We start from the raw sequence: 17,287 nt of genomic DNA on the forward strand, positions 1-17,287 counted from the left end.
AAATGTGTATTATCACTTGCACTTATACTTTTCTTTGTAATATAAATTATTTTCTTCATCTTCATATATATTAAATTTTTTCATATGTATATATGTCCTTTATTTTTTTTATTATTAATTTTTCTAATATTTGTTCCTTTATTTCTCTAGGCAACTCATTAATTATTGTTAGTGTCATTATTTTTAATCTATTATGAATAGGTTTTAAAAATATATAACTACCCCTCTTTTCTTCTAAACGCCAATAATTATCTATTTTTCTTATTTTAATTTCCATGATCTCTATACTTTTATCAAAATGTAAATATTTGTGTATTATAATCAATTATTATTTTAAAGATGTATAATCTAAATATTCTCTTAATTTTCTAATAGTTAATCTATTATTTATTAAACTTCTATAAAATCTAAGTGTTAATCTAAATATAAAGATTTTTACTTCTTCAAGTAATCTATTTTTTATAAGTTTTCTCATGATTTTTATGGCTCTGATACCAATAATGGGGGGCTACCTAGAGCGAACAAAAATCAAATAAATCAAATTAAAAGTATTAATCAAATAAATCAAATAAAAACTATCAAATTTCAACCAATATTTAATTTTAAGGATAAAAATAGATGATTTCTATATTATAGTGTCTTATTATGTAATATCCAAATGGAGGGCATTTTTGATATGTAAATTGACTAAATGTAATTTTGGAAAAGTGGCCCTTTTCTAAAGGCTATTTCCATGTATTTTCCCACCTAATTTATCTATATAAAAAAAAAGTAAGAATAAAAGAGGTTAGAATTTGAGGCCCTCTCTAATGTTGGGCCTGAGGCATTGGCAACACTCGTCTCTATGCAAAATCGGCCCTGACTACTATGTATAAATGCCTAAAAGCTGATAACTTTAGCCTTCGTTTAGCTCCCATTTTTCGGAAATGAAAATGGGTGGAATAATATTTTTTTTTTCAAATGAGTGATTGAAAAAAAGGAAAAAATTTATGTTTACGCGTAATATTATTTTACAAAAGATGATGAGGTTGAAAATAGGTAAGAGAAAAATTGAATGTAATAGAATTTAAAGGTATTTTCAAAAATGTTCAATTTCATGGGTGTCAATTCAAAAATGTCCACTTTTTAAATTTAGCACCCTTAATGAAAAAAATGAGGCAATGAATTTTTTTTCCAATTTGTCGTGGATTTCGAGAAGTAGCTTCCATGAGAAGCTACATTAAAATAATGTTCTAGACATTTCAAATGTCATTTTCGATATTTGAACCCGTTTATATTTCAAAAGTACACACATCAAATCACAATAGTAAATGTTCTCAACATTTCAAATGTTGTCCTCGACATATTAGATGTCTAGTATAATATTTCATTTTAAATATGACATTTTTCTACACTTGAAATGTAGTTCTCGACATTTCTGTGTTAATGAGAAAAATAACATTTATTATGATTTGACATGTGCACTTTTGAAATAAATAGAGCAGGTTATGTGTCAAAATTTATTGACCAATAAAATTTTTAATTGTAAAAATGTCTATTTTTGTCTCTGTGTTGTATCGTAAATTGTTAACAAGGGTATCTTGATCTAAATTATTGTAAAATAGACATTTTTGCAAGGATTTGTAATGATGGAGAATTTTGCAAATGGATATGTGAAAGTTGACATTTCTAGTAATTTCCTCTAGAATTTAATGTAACGAGATTCAAATGGAGGCTTAATAAGAAACCGAGAAAAGCTTAAGAGCACGTAATTAAGCACCGTTTTCCCTTAAAAGTGGATGTTTTCGACACAAAAAGAACTCTTTTTTGAAAAGATCAAAACTTGGAGACAGCATATTTATTACATAAAAGAGACAGTAACAATTGAAAATTCTAAACCCTAATTACACAATGCGATTTCATGTAAATTAGAAAAGCTGATAAATTACATAATTGGAAAAGTTTCAATCGAAATCTCTTACAACAGAATCTCACTGGGGCGAGGTGGAAATGATGGAGCTTCCTTCTCGGCAATTGAATCGCTTGGTGAGTTAGCGACTCAATAATGGAGTGAGTAGATTCCAGATTGGTTAGTCCCGTTTGGCTCCATTATTACAAATTATAATTTTCTCTCTCTTATTATATTACATGTAAATCGACATTTTTTTACATCTTTTTACACCACATATTATCCAAAAAATATACTATTTCAAAAATTATAAATTGAAATAATAGGAGCCAAACGTTTCCAAGTCCACTATGTTTTCGGCTGTCATCCAAATTTTTGTAGCTTTTTATTGTTTTTCTTTTTGCTGCACATAACTGAACTCTTTTTTGTATTTATTATTATTATTATTATTTTTATGGACTTGTCAATGGGGATGGCAATTGGGCTCGGGCAGTCCGTAGCTCGGCTCGAAAAAAGCTCGAACCCATCCGACTCGAGGCTTGGACCGAGTCCCATTTTTAGGTGTTGGGCAAAGCCCGAGTCGGGTTGGAGCATATATTTAAAAATAAATTAAAAAAATTAAAAAAGAAAAGAAAGGTAGCCTGCTGCTAGAAATTCTACAGTAGGTTGCTGCCATTTTATATTAAAAAAATAAATAAATTCTAAAACCAAACAAAACTCGAGCTGGCTCGGCTCGGTTCGAGCCTAATTTTTTTTGCCAAGCAAAGCTCGAGCCCGAAAAAAGCTCGGATATTTTACCTGAGCCGAGCTCGAGCCTGAGCCTAGAATTTCGGCTCGCGAGCTAACTCGGTTTCGCTCGTTAACATCCCTACTTGTCAACATAACTGAACTTTTACTTTAGCCCTTGTTTAATTATCATTATTTTCAAAATATATATTTTTCCATTCTTTTTAAACCATTTTTTTAATAAAATATTATTACATGCAAACTTAAATTTTTTTTCTTATTTTTTAACTATACATTCTCCATCAATTTATTATTTCAAAATACATTATTAGTCTAAAAAGGGAATCAAATAGGCTCTTAATTTTGTCAGGCTAATATTTTATGAAGCATACACATATTAAGATGGGGTAATTTGCACAAAACATCCCTATCTTTCAATTTTTGATATTTTTGCCCCTACAATCCACATTTCTTTGCACAGAAGGTCCTTTTGACGATTTTACCTTCCATTGAAATGAAACAAAAAGAAAAGAAAAGAAAAAATAAAGAATTAATTGCAATCATAGTCCCAATTTTTTAAAAAAAATTATAAATCAATCATAATTTATTGTGAACTAAAAAATTTTGTAATTAAATAGAGAAAAAAAGTTGAATGTATAGAGAAATAATCAAGAAATGGAGAAGTTTTTTAATCATAACCAATGAAAATGAAAAAAAATTGAAGATTACGTGATTTTTGTCTCAAGCCTTCAATCTAGTCTGCACTAAATAAAAATTGAGATTTATGCTTACCCATTTTTGAAGATTTTCAGTTTCAACGGCTATGGTTCAAAAATTTCTCTATTTCTTGATTATTTCTCTGTACATTCAAGTTTCCTTTTTTTTTTCGGGGGAAATTTAAAAATTTTTCAGTTCACAATAAATTGTGACCGATTTGTAATTTTTTTTGAAAATTTGAGATTATTATTGCAATTAGTTCTTTAATTTTTTCTTTTCTTTTCTTTTCTTTTTTTTTATTTGAATGGAGGGTAAAATCGTCAAAAATAAATGAAAAGGATCTTCTGCGCAAAGAAATGTAAAAGGAAGGGACGAAAATGCTAAAAAATGAAAGTTTATGATGTTTTTCACAATAAACTTGAAAGGTAGGGACGTTTTGTGCCAATTACCCTAAGATAGGGTCGATAAAAGTTGATTAAGTTTACTATCTTTTATAGCAAACTTGTCGAGCTGATATAAAATTGACACTTTTATATGACAACTCATTTGATATGACATCTCATCACTTTCGTCTTTATTTCGTACTGTTCTAATTTGATTGTTAGAGTTAATCGGACATGCCTTCGCAATATGACTGACCTATTAATCGAGTTTAGTTTTGCTAATAATTTGGAAGAAATAACTATACTATTCCAATGGAGGATTATGACAGCATTTTGATATCAATTTGTCATTTTAGGATAACTAAGGGCCTGTTTGGCCCCAATTTTTTCACCAAAAAAATTGATTTTTTAATCGTTATTTTACTATTTCAGCCGTCATATTTGACTTCTTCTCTCACAGGTGGACCCCACTTTTCCCCCTAACGGTCAAAAAATCAATTCTTAAAATCATTCCCAAACAACCCCTAATTCTCTATTATGCGGGCATCAAAGGTATCCGGTACTCGACATCGTACCACCTACTCACTCAAAATTTATTTTGCAGATAATGTGTAGCATAGACTCAGAATTAAGCTTCCTTCATTGTTCACTTGATCATCACTGAAGCAATACATAGCCACACATCACACTATACTATATTCATGTTATTATGAATAAAGTGAAACTACGAAAGAATTGAGAGAAAATATAAAAAGAAAAATTGAGAAATTCAAAAAGGCGAGCAACTTCCACCATAGAATGAGGTACATATATTACAAAGGTTGGTTAGGAATATTACAATTACAATTACAATCCCAAGAGTCAGGAGGAATTTTATTTAGTGCAAGTAGTAATATTACGATTACAATCCAGGACAAACAATCTTGTTACGAGTGTTTTTTTATGGTAATATGGACTTGAAGTCTCTAAGAATCCTCCCTCAAGCTACCATAACACAACAGTTTAAAATGAAGTGACTTAGGGGATTTCTGCCACTGTCAACAGGTCTCCACTGCAATTCTTCGGCATCGGCATCTGGGCAGCAGGTATATATGGCCATGTAATTACTGGCACAAGAAAAAGCTGATGCTCCTATTACAAGCAGCTCATTTCCCAGTGACTTGAATGCAACGCCCCAACCTCTGTTGCAAGCCACTCTCACTGGAACTTGCCCCAGCGACTTCCATGTATTGGTCTTCTTCAAATACACCTTCAGCTGGTTGGAAGAAGATTCAAGCGAGTAGAGTTCATTATTTATGACAGCAAGAAGTGGTGGAGAGTGGGATGACCGTACAGGATCGTCCTTCAACATGTCGGGAATGAGTTCCCACGTGTTTTTGGTTTCATCGAAAAATTCACCGCATGTCAGTTCTCCATCGTTATTTCTCCCACCAATCACGTAAAATTTATTGTCCACATAACATCCGGAGCACAGCTTCCTTCTCTTTTTCATCCTCGGAAGTGGTTCCCATGATCCATTGTCCGGATTATATTTTTCAGCGGTATCATAGACTTCACTATTTGCTGCCACCCCCATGCCACCAGCCACATAAGCAAAGGTACCACAAGTTGCAGAAGCAAACAAGCATCTCGGGCTAATCATAGATGGACCCTTGTACCATTTATTCTCAGCCAATTCATACCTCCAAACAACTAGACCATGAATTTCTCTGCCAGAAACGAGAAGGTGAGTACCAGCACAAAGTGTCTCTTTATCTCCAGAAGGAAAGCAAGGATCTGACGGTAGAACTGGAAGCTTCCTAGGGGACCTAAATTCTCGATCAAATGCCCACCAATTACCTTCCCCAGTCGTTAGCATGAAAACAGACGGTTCTTTAACTCCAATTTCCTTTCTAATCTTGTAAAGCTCACCACTTTTTAATAGAGTCAAACACCTCTTGTTCACAAAGCATAACTTCCAATGTTCTGACCTTGGAAACCTAGCAAAAATTAGATTTTCTAATTCATTGCTAAGAGACATGTGAGAATAATCTGCATCCTGAGGGTTTTCACCCGATGAATTATCTGTACCGCCATTACCAGAAGGACTGGTTACATGCTGATCTGATATATTGCCAATTTCCCACATCCCAACCTTCGAGTCAGAAACGCGAATAGAAATCCAATCGTCACAACTGAAATTCAAATCAAACCAATGGTTCCTATCCGAATAATGAATATTTTCACTAATACCCTTCTTGTCTTCTTTACTTCCTCTTTCGTTGCCTTCAGAAATTGATTTAAAGCTTTCAACACCCAAAATCCTCCGAATTTTCATCTAATCAAAAGAAAACAAAATGAAATAATCCCCTCATAATGGAAATTCTAATATCCAACTAAAAATCTTTGTGTCAAGGACTGAAGACTTGAGAGAAGCCATTAAGTACTTCAAAAACAAATCATTTAAATCTCCTGTACATCATCTGATCAAACAACTAGGGCAAGACTAAAAATATTAATTTCCAAAAGGCCGATAAACTAAAAACCGAAATATTAATACATACACTCATACGAGAAATCCCATTTAACGGAAACAGGGCAGATGCAGGGCTGGCTTTAGTTCAAAAACAGCTATTTTTTCATCTCTATGAAACAGATATTAAAGAAGATTCTTAACTAAACATGAAGGTGAACATGAAAAACAAATCAATAGTCTCATATGATAAATACAGGAAGCAAACGATAAATATAATCAAAAGAGTACTCATGGCCGACGAACAATAAAGATCTACAGAATTATTCTTTTGATGAGTAAAAGTCTGTCATAATTAAGAAATCTGATATAACACATAAAAAAGTTCTAAACCATGAAACAAATTAATCGTAGTAAAAACATATAAAAACCAAATATCATGGTAGAAAAATGCAACAGAAGTACACTATAAATGTACAAACAGAGATAGCAATAGAAGCTCACCCGGGAACCCAAAAAAAGCCCAGTTCTGGAAGAAGCAATAATACAAACATCTCAACTCGGCACTAACAAAGCATAAACCTTAGCATACATTCCGCATAAATAGAGTAAGAAAGAAAAAAGGGTTTGCAGGCATTGAGCCGCAGAGAGGTATATAGTATAATGCAAGAAGGGGTGGTTTCTTGGACCCCTCCATTTGCTTGAAGGGATTAAAAAAAATGGTAAAATAAATTATTGATACGAGACCCAACATTGGCAACAACAAAAATGGCATCGTTGATTTGGGGGAAAGCAGATAATTTTTTATTGTTGATTTGTGTGAGAAGAGTGGAGAGAGAGAGAGAGATTTGTGTAGCCTGACTCGTGGATTTTTGCTTATACTTTTCTTGAATTTGATATTCATAATGGAATTTTGAATTGCACATGACTGTCTGAAGTGGAAGGAATAACAAGTTCTTTTTCATCCAAACTGTAGTATCATGATGGTGATAAAACAGAAGAATTTCATTCAGTTTTTTCAACGTAGCATAAAAATGGATGCAATTACAATTCAAGAATTAGATTCTCAAATAATGTCTGTTTTTCCAAATTGGCTTTTCAATGATTGGAATTAATTGCTCCAATGGTCATTGAACTTAAATCTATGTCTTTGATTAGTCATTGAAATTTAAAATATCGAATTTTTGTCACTAAATTTAAGTCCATGTCTTCAATTCACTAAAATTTAAATGTCGAATTTTAACCATTGAAGTTTAAAAAATATTATACGTTACTCACTAGCATAAACGTTGAACTATGAAAAATGTCCAGTTTACAGTGAGTAATATACAATATTTTTCAACGTTCAATTACCAAAAATCGACATTTTAAATTTCAGTAACCAATCAAAAATATGGATTTAAGTTCAGTGACCACTGTAACAATTAACTCCAAATGTTGTCTTTACATCACATACATATTAGATTCAATTTTCACTAGAAAGACATGATTTCATACATTCGGCAAAAAAATGGATTCAAGTCTTCTGCTCAACTTTATGTTAATACATGTTTGTCAAGGATTGCGCATTAAGTTATTTAAATGGTTTCTTTGTTGACGTCCAAATCTGTTGTCCTCCAATAAAATCTTGACATTTCACTACATTTTAAAAGTTGGCTCTCAATATGACACCTCAAAAACGTAGTGAGAAGTCGAGATTTCATTAAGAAAATAACAAAAACCACCTCTAGGTAAATATTTATCTTGAGCAACTTACTAATTGATTATCCCATCTTGCCATTTGGCTAACGCCGTAACCCTAGCTAGAAAGTGGAAGTCCTTGTCCATTTGATATATAAGACCTTTATTAAAAGTTTATGTGCTGTCTCTCCACTGATTAGTTGGTGGATTTGCCTTTAATTTTTGGTTATGCTTTTCATATTCTTTAAATTTGACTCGTAGTCATAATCTTAGCATTCTTGTTACAAGTGTATTTCGGCATTAAAATATAAGATCCACAAAGAAAATGACAGAGGACAAAATACACGTAGATTGGTTGAAATGTGTCAGCTTTAAGCCTATAGTTTTGGAAGATTAATATAAATTAATCAAAGTTGTCTTTGTCCAACCTCAAAACCATTAAATAGCCACTAAATTGTCTTCTAATTGGTTTAATTTTTGGAGCATTACATCTTTATTGGACACGAAGATCATCGTTCTTTTCAACTAATTCGAAGGGACATTTTGGGGACCTAAACTCTACTCCTTTTTGTGCTTATCTGCCATGGGAAGTCTCAAAAACTTTTTCTAATATGGTTACCTCAACTAGGTTTTGTATATTAGTAATAGGATTATGAGTATGTTTGGTTGTATTTAAAAATAGATTAGATTTACTTTTAATTTATTAATGTATCAACATATATTAACAAAAGTTTATTTTGGAAAAATGAGCATTAACATAGTTGCTAGAAAAATAATGCTCATATTTTCATTTTGGATCTAAAAATGTTTAGAAGTTGTGTGTCTCTACAATGTTAATATAACATAGTGACTAGGAGTTTAGGACTTTTTCGTTCGCTTTTTGCTCGAATTTACAAAATTATGTTCCAAAGGAATTTTAAAATATTGTATCATCAACAAAATAAATACACATTACGTAAATTTATTATTTCTCTATCTTATATCTCAATCAGTTTTTGAATTGTACGTAAATATTAATTAAATGTCATATTTGGTCCAGTTCAATGTAAAACACCAAACATGCTCTCTATGTACAATTAATGAGGAGCCAATTTAACCTTTTGAGAGTAGAAAACTAGAGATGAAATTTTATACCTAACTTTTATATAATATATTTTTTTTTTTTTTTTGGAAGCTTCATCACTCACCTTTTAATGTTGCGTCCTATTTGGCACCTAGTAGAATAAAACCTTGCAACAAGGCACAAATGATGCGTGCAAATTAATGTAATGTATAAAATATATGGGAAAGTTGATGAGATTTTTTTTGGTCGATTTCAAAAGAAAAGTGTCTACTATTCATAATGTACGAAATGGCTTGGAAAAAGTCTATGTTGCCCTTTTTGCAAAAAAAAAGTCTATATTATTGGACAGTCCAGACATCATCCACAATGAGATAGGGATGTTGACATATGATCGACTTCATTCTCAATGTTTTGATCATAATAAATATGTTTAATATTGTTTCTAATTATTTATTTTGAGTGATGATAGTTCAATGTAAAAATCAATCAAACATTATATATCAGACTTGAAATGAAGATCAAAGTGAAAGTTAAGCATTCAAATCAAATCATTCGAGATGAGAGCTTAAAAGATAAGATAAACGCAAAAAAAGATCAAGATCAAGAACATGAGAGACGACATCAAAAAAGATCAATACGAGAACTCTAAGAGGCAAATTTTGAAGCAAAGACTTGATTTCTTAGATAAAATGTAAAGGTACTAACACTTTGACATTTGGCAATGAATGTTTAAGCTTAAAATCCTTGTATGCATTAAAATTTTTTTTGTGGATTAAAAGTTATTTCAATGCAACGTGTTGATCAAATATAAGAATGACTTTTAAAAATAATATTTGGACTTTAAAAACATTTTTTATCTCGAAAAGTTAGTTAAAAATAGTTTCCAAAAGTCCATGCATATCAAAACTCTCAGATCGGAACAAACGGACCCAAAACATAAAAAAGATAGCACTGCTGGGGCGGTCGACCGAACCCCTCCAACTGTTCAAAATGTGATCGTTCTAATATCTGATTTTTACTGTACAAACGGTTATATTTGTCATCGGATAAGAGGCGAAAGACTGGACATATCTTCCAAACTTACATATTTTTCTTTTACGTTTTTGAACTCTATAAATATCATCATTCTTTTCGTTCTTCATAAGATTTTTAAGAGCATCAAAGTGAGATATTTTTGTTTTGAGATTTCTTTGAGCTTTCTTTGCATACATTTTATTTGCTTTTTTATATAAAAAACTTTGATTGATTCAAACTCCTTAATAATCATCATCATTAATGTTTTTCATCCATCTTTTTGTACTTAACTTAGTTCAATCATTCGCAGAAGAGACACATATTTTGAAGAAAAAAATTGAACTTCCATTGTATCATTTCTTCCACTTCTATATATCAAAACTTTGATTTATTGAATCAAACTTGTAAAATCATAATATTTATCAAAGTTTCATATCTCTCTTTTGGTATTTAATTTATTATCATTATTAATTAAAAGAGAGATATTTTGAGAAGATTCTTGAACCAACATTGCAATAATTTCTTTTTCATCTTCTTATTGAAAAATTTTGATTGATTGAATCAAATATTTAATTATCACATTGATCAAAATTTTTCATCTAACACTTGAGCTATCATTTATTGCTATTCACTGAAGTGCTAACCTTTTTTATATGCTTAATTTGTTATATATTATTTTTCAAGAGAGGGTTTCATTTTAAAATCACTTTGATAAAGTGTGGGTCGTGTTAAAGTCCCGTAAAAATTGATATTCTATAAGGATCGGTGCTTCTTATTGTAAGTCACCGTATAGGTCATATTGAGGTCCCGTAAAGTTCAATGGTATGGGTCTTATTGAGGTCCGTAAAGCTTAACATTGTATGAGAATCGATGCTCCTTATTTGTAAGTCACCAGAAGTATTGTAAACGATTGAATTACACCATAAGTCAATCAACATAGTGAAAAGGCCTTACTCGTGCTGGAGAGCTTGATAAGGGAGTACATAGATCATTGCTTTAGATTGAACCTCCACAATTATTTCATTTGGATCTTCTCTCCCTTTACTTATTGCTTTTATATTGCCTTTATTATTTGAATTTATCTTTTTAGTCTTTACTTGCTTTCGTATTTGTGCATATTTGTTTCATTGTCTCATTTGCTATCATATTGGTTTAAATCTAGAATTAATTTTCGAAAAAGTTTAAAAAATCAATTCACCCCCCTTTTGGTTAATCTTTCTTGGGCTTTCATGGGAAACTATCATGCGGTCGAAATTTTAGGTACTATGGTGATAAGTGCACATAGTTCACTTATTTTCTGAGAAAAATTGTCCTACACCTGCAAATTTTAAAGAATATCCAGCATATATACACTACAAAACTTATTCTCTCACCCTTGTAATCTTCTTCATCTTGCACTTGATTGCTCAAGACTGTGGGACATTATTGATCGAAATTGTAGCAATAGTTCACTAGCAGACAACTTGATTTTTAACGTTGCTCTCAAGGAGTAGTTACTGAAAAAAGGTTGAGATTTGTACATATGCATTATGTTTTAAGAAATCTAACAAATGTAGCTTTTCAAAGTTTATTTACTAATAAAATTATGGCATCATGAATTCAAAACAATGTATTTATTATATTTGTTTTGTTTAGTTTTGTTGAATCTTATTGACTATCCTGTTATACTTATTAAGTGGACTAGCCTTTCATTTAGTGATTTTTGAGCCAATAATGGGATTGGCTTTTTCTTCTATAAACACATATGGAGGCCCCTACTTTCACTCCAATTAATATGGAATTGGCCGGTTGAGTTCTATACATATAAACATATTGGCCCTTTCTCCTCTAAATTAGCAAGCTACGAGGTATCGTTTTCAAGGGTTTCAAGAGGGTAGAGAGTAGTTTCTCTCCATAGCACAGTTTCTTCCATCTTTTCAACCTAAGGAATCTATAGAAAATAAATTGTAAGCTACATAAAGGTATGATTTCCTTTGTTATTGTTGAATACATGTTATGATAATGAGAAGAAGAGATTATTGAATCTATTTATGTTAACAATTGGTATCAGAGCTAAACCTTTTCATTTTTATGGCTATATAGTTTTAAGAAAACCAAACATTGATTTAAAATTCTGGTACCAAACTTGAAGTTTATTTGTAGTGCAGGAAATTTTAGAAATTATTCTTAATTTTTTTTTGTTGGACATGAACCCGATGACCGCTTTATGTTAATGTTTTTCCATTATTTGGTGGTGTTATATCATTCTATAAAGTCACCAACTGTCTTCTTTAATTTGAAAATGAAAACTTGAGTGTTGCAATAGTTAATAAATAAGAACCTTGCCATGTTCATCCCTTGTCCTTTATGGCATTGTTTGTTAGATTTATTATGAAGGAAATCCATATAATAGAAAAGAAGAGGGGGAAAATCGTGAAGCAGATTATGCCTACCAGAGTTATCTGTATTAAATCACTTTATTGTAATACCAATGTTTTGGAGTGGCTATGTGCTCACCTCTCGTGGGACTAGTCATGATAAATTATCGGGATTGTTATATTGTTCGTGCTTTTGCTTTAATGACTGTATACTAAGATTCATACGAAGAGTGAATTTGCCCTATCGATAAATCATTATTTGGTAGGACGCTTAGGACGACAAAGATAATAGTTAAGTGCTTGGCACTTGGTGGTCTAATTCTATCCTCTCGGTAGTGGGTCATTTTAAGTCCTTGTATTTCATTATTTTGTTTTGTCATGCGTAAGAGCCTTTTGTGTGTCTTGGGCTCTAGCATAGTGCATAAGAGTTTATTTTAAATAAGACTTAGCATGGATATAAAAATTGCCTAGCGGATACATTTATGGGTGCCTGTTTCTTATTCTATATATTTAATTAATTTTATTGTATTTTCCTCAGCTTATTGTAATGCAGCTCTATCTCTCTCTGTCTGCCATCAAGAGTCCAACAAGAACCAATTATGAGGATTGGCGTGAATCTCTTTCTATTAATTTGGCTATCACGAATTTGGATTTAGCTTTGAGGATTGATGTACCTACCAAACCCCCTAGTGAAAGATCTGTAGTTAAAAAGACTTTATATAAGCAATAGGAGCATTCTAATAGGACTTGTCTTATGATCATGAAATATACGATTGACAAGTCTATCAGGGAGAGCATATGTGATACAGATAATGCCAAAGAGTATCTTGAGGCTGTTGGGAAGATATTTACTAGGTTAGACAAGGTAGAAAAGGAAACTTTAATGAAACTTCTTCTACCACAACCTATGATGGGGTTAGTGGAGTCAGAGAGCACATTATGTAGCTTACTCATTTCTTTAACAAGCTGAAGGGAATGACAGTCGAGTAACCAGATATCTTTCTTGTATGGCAAGTACTTGAATCCTTGCTATCTCAGTTTTATGCACTCAAAACTACTCATAATGCTCAAAAAGAAGAATGAAACTCAAGTGAAATAACTGCTATTGTAACTCAAGAAGAAGAGATGATAAAAAAGGCCAAGTCTTATGCTACTTTCATGGTAATTGTTGATAAAGGGAAAAAGAAATTTTTCAAAGGTAATAGTAGCAACTCCAATAAGATGAAGAAATCTAGGAGACCTCCTTAGCGAGCTATTGTGAGTGTTCCAGATAGGCCTAAGAAGGAAGGTTTCAAGGGCAAGTGTAACTTCTTTCATATTTTTGGGCACAAGAAGGTTGATTATAGGAAGTTTAAGGCTTGGTTGGATAAGAAAGGTACACATTTGCTGCTAGTGTGTTTTGAATCTAATCTAGTCGATGTTCCTTCGAATACTTGTTGGCTAGATATTGGTGAAACCATTCACACTACAAATTCTTTGCAGGAATTAAGGAACCGCAAAAGACCAATTGATATGTCAATAGTAAATATGGACAATAGGGTGAAGGTTAAAGTTGAACATATTGGAACAGTCAAATTTATATTGGCTTCTAAGCATGTTTTGAACTTGTCTGATATTGCTTTTATACCTTCTATCAGAAGAAATCTTATATCTATTTCTATTTTGGATAAATGTGGATATGGTTTTCATTTTGGAAATGGAAAGGCTATAATTTATTATAATTCTAAAGTGGTTGGTACTGTTGCTTTATATGATGGTTTGTAGTTGGTTCTAAATGTACTAGATCCAATGAAAACTCTTCCATGTTGTGGCATAAAAGGTTGGGTCATATTTCTAAAGAAAGAATGAAAAGGTTGATTAAAGATGTTATACTAGTTGACTTGGATTTTTCTGATTTTGAGACTTGTATTGCTTGTTCAAAGGAAAACTTCCAATGAAAACCAAAAAAATAAAAGATTAGTAGAAGTGTGAAAATTCTAGATTTAATTCATACTGATGTTTGTGGTCCCATTTTACTAGTCACTTTCAAAATTTATAGATACTTAATACCTTTATTGATGATTATTCTCTCTACGGTTACATTGAGCTCATTTGAGAATAATCAGACTCATTGGAAGCTTTTAAGATTTCCAAGACTATCGTGGAACTCCAGAAAAATAAGAAAATCAAAGCAGTAAGATTAGATAAACGGAGGTGAGTTTTATGGGAGATATGATAAAACTGGTAGAAATCTTGGACCTTTTGCTAGTTTTCTCGTGGCATGTGGTATTGAGGCTCAGTACACAATGCTCGAAACTTCTGAATAAAATGGTATTGCAGAAAGAAGAAATTGTACTCTTATAGACATGGTACGGTATATGCTTAGCCGTTCCACTTTGCCTGAATTTTTATGAACAAGGCTTTGAAAACGCCTACATCCCAACTCAAGTACCAAGCAAGTTGGTTCTGAAAACTCCTCATGAATTATGGTCAGGTAAAAGACCTAGTTTGCACCATTTCCGTGTTTAGGGTTGTAAAGCAAAAATAAAGACTTATAATTCTCAGCAGAAAAAACTTGATCCTAAGTCATCACTGGATATTTTGTTGGCTATTATGTGGGTTTAAGAGGCTCTAGATTTTACTGCCCTTCTAATGTTACTAGAATTATTGAATTTGATTAAGCCATTTTCTTTGAGAATGTGAGTGACAGTGGGAGCTCCGCGCCACATGAAGTTGTATTTAGGGAGGAGAGTGTTGTTATAATTGTTTTATTTACTTTTTCATTAGTAGAAGCACCACCATTAACATAGGAAACCAAAACTATTGTCCAAGACCCTGTTGTTGACACTGAGGTTGTGTTGATATGAGGACTGATGATGTTGTTTTGAAGAGATCATAGAGAATTTGTAGACCAACAATTTTTGATGATTATATTGTTTATTTGCAGAAACATGAGTTTGATGTTGGTACGTCTCTTGATCCAACATCTTTTAAGAAGGATACATGATGAAATGACATCAATGTGTCGAAACAGAGTATGGGACTTAGTTAACCTACATTGTGGCTATAGGCCAATTGGCTATAAATGGATTTTCAAGACCAAGTATAATTCTGAAGGTCAGGTAGAAAGGTATAAAGTTAGGCTTGTTGCTTAAGGCTTTAATTGAAGAGAAGGCATTGATTATAAGGATACTTTCTCGCTTGTTTCTACCAAGGATTCTACTCAGATTATTATGGTATCGGTAGCTCATTTTCATCTCGAGTTGCATCAAATGGATGTCAAGACAGGTTTTCTTAATGGACATTTATTTGAGGATGTGTACATGATGCAACCAGATGGTTTCCAAGTAGATGGAAAGAAACACATGGTGTGTAAGCTTAATAAGTCTAATTATAGGCTTAAGAAGGCATCAAGACAATGGTACCTAAAACTTGATGAGATTGTCACCTCTTTCGATTTCAAGAAGAATGTTGATGATCAATGCATATACTTCAAGGTCACCAAGAGTAAGTATATCTTTCTTTTTTACTCGCTGCAAATGACATTGAGCTTTTGCTTGAGTCAAAGCATATGTTGTCATCTTATTTTGATATGAAGGATCTTGGTGAGGCCTCTTATATTTTAGGGATACAGATTTTTTGTGAGAGATCTAGAGGTGTTCTTGGATTGTCTTAGAAAACCTACATTGATCGAGTGTTGAGTAGGTTTAATATGCATTCTTGTTCTCCTGGAAAAGCACTTATTGTAAAAGGTGATAAATTTTCTAAATATCAATGCCCTATGGATGATAATGAGAGCACTCAAATGCAAATAATTCCTTATTCTTTAGTTGTGGGTAGTTTGATGTATGCTCAAGAATGTACACGGCTTGATATTGCTTATGTTGTTAGTGTACTTGGGAGATACTTGAGTAATCCTGGTTTGGCACACTGGAAAGCTGCAAAGAATGTACTTATGTATTTACAAGGCACTAAAGATCTAATGCTTACATATTGGTGATCTGATATTCTTGATGTAGGTTGATATTCTGATGTCGATTTTACAGGTTGTTTAGATAACGAGGAGATCAACTTCTTGTTATGCTTTTATAATGGCAGAAGGAGCTTTTTCTTGAAAAAGTATCAAACAAACACATATAGCTTCATCCACAATGGATGCAGAGTATGTGGCTTGTTATGAGGCTACATGTCAGGCTATATGGTTACGGAACTTTATCTTGAGGTTAGGTATTTTGAACATCATTTCGAGGCCACTGAAAATATTTTATGATAATTCTGCAGCAGTTACTTTCCCTCAAAACACTAGGAGCTCTTTACACTTCAAGCATATTTGTATTAAGTATTTGTTTGTTAGAGAGGAAATAGCAAAGTTTTATATTTGTGTTGAGCATAATTTCGACAGATCGTATGTTAGCTTACCTATTAACTATAGGTTTAGCTCCAAAATTGTTTCAGAAGCATGTGACTTATTTGGGATTGTTAGAGTCTTATGTTGTATTTAGTTAGTGGGAGTTCTGTAACCACTGCTATTTTAGTTAATTAATTATGCTTATATTCTATTTTGTCCTTAAAATATAGCAATATTTATATATATGTTGAGACATTTCGATCAATCTCGTGCCTAAGTCCTGCGTAATTTGGATAAGGCAATATCTATACATATTGAGACATTTTGATAAGTCTCATGCCTGAGTCTCACGCGTTTTGGACAAGGCAGTATCTATACATATTGAGAAAATTTGATCAGTCTTGTGCTTGAGTCACACATATTTTGGACAAGGCAATATCTATACATATTGAAACATTTTGATCAGTCTCGTGCTTGAGTCATGCGCATTTTGGACAAGGCAATATTTATATATATTGAGACATTTTGGTTAGTTTCATACTAGAGTTACGCACATTATGGACAAGGTGTATACCTATAAGAGACAATATGTTTTAGTCTACGCTTGAGTCTAGTGGTTGTAAGTGCATGTTTGGTGTCATATATCCTGTCGGTATCGTCATTAAACTATATGCTACAAT

The 17,287-nt window shown here is 32.2% G+C and overlaps 1 protein-coding gene across 1 annotated transcript; it reads right to left on the minus strand.

Annotated features, from left to right (window-relative positions):
• Positions 1-4,480: 4,480 nt before the first annotated feature.
• On the minus strand, positions 4,481-7,180 carry LOC111404249 (F-box/kelch-repeat protein At3g27150-like). Its single transcript, XM_023033051.1, has 2 exons — positions 6,671-7,180; positions 4,481-6,031 (listed from the first exon to the last, which is right to left on the minus strand). Exon 2 carries the CDS (start codon positions 6,029-6,031, stop codon positions 4,694-4,696), a length of 1,338 nt encoding a protein of 445 aa, XP_022888819.1. The 5' UTR covers positions 6,671-7,180; the 3' UTR covers positions 4,481-4,693.
• Positions 7,181-17,287: the final 10,107 nt, after the last annotated feature.

The sequence above is a fragment of the Olea europaea genome, chromosome 11 (assembly GCF_002742605.1).
Source record: "Olea europaea var. sylvestris chromosome 11, O_europaea_v1, whole genome shotgun sequence".
Classification (NCBI taxonomy): domain Eukaryota; kingdom Viridiplantae; phylum Streptophyta; class Magnoliopsida; order Lamiales; family Oleaceae; genus Olea; species Olea europaea.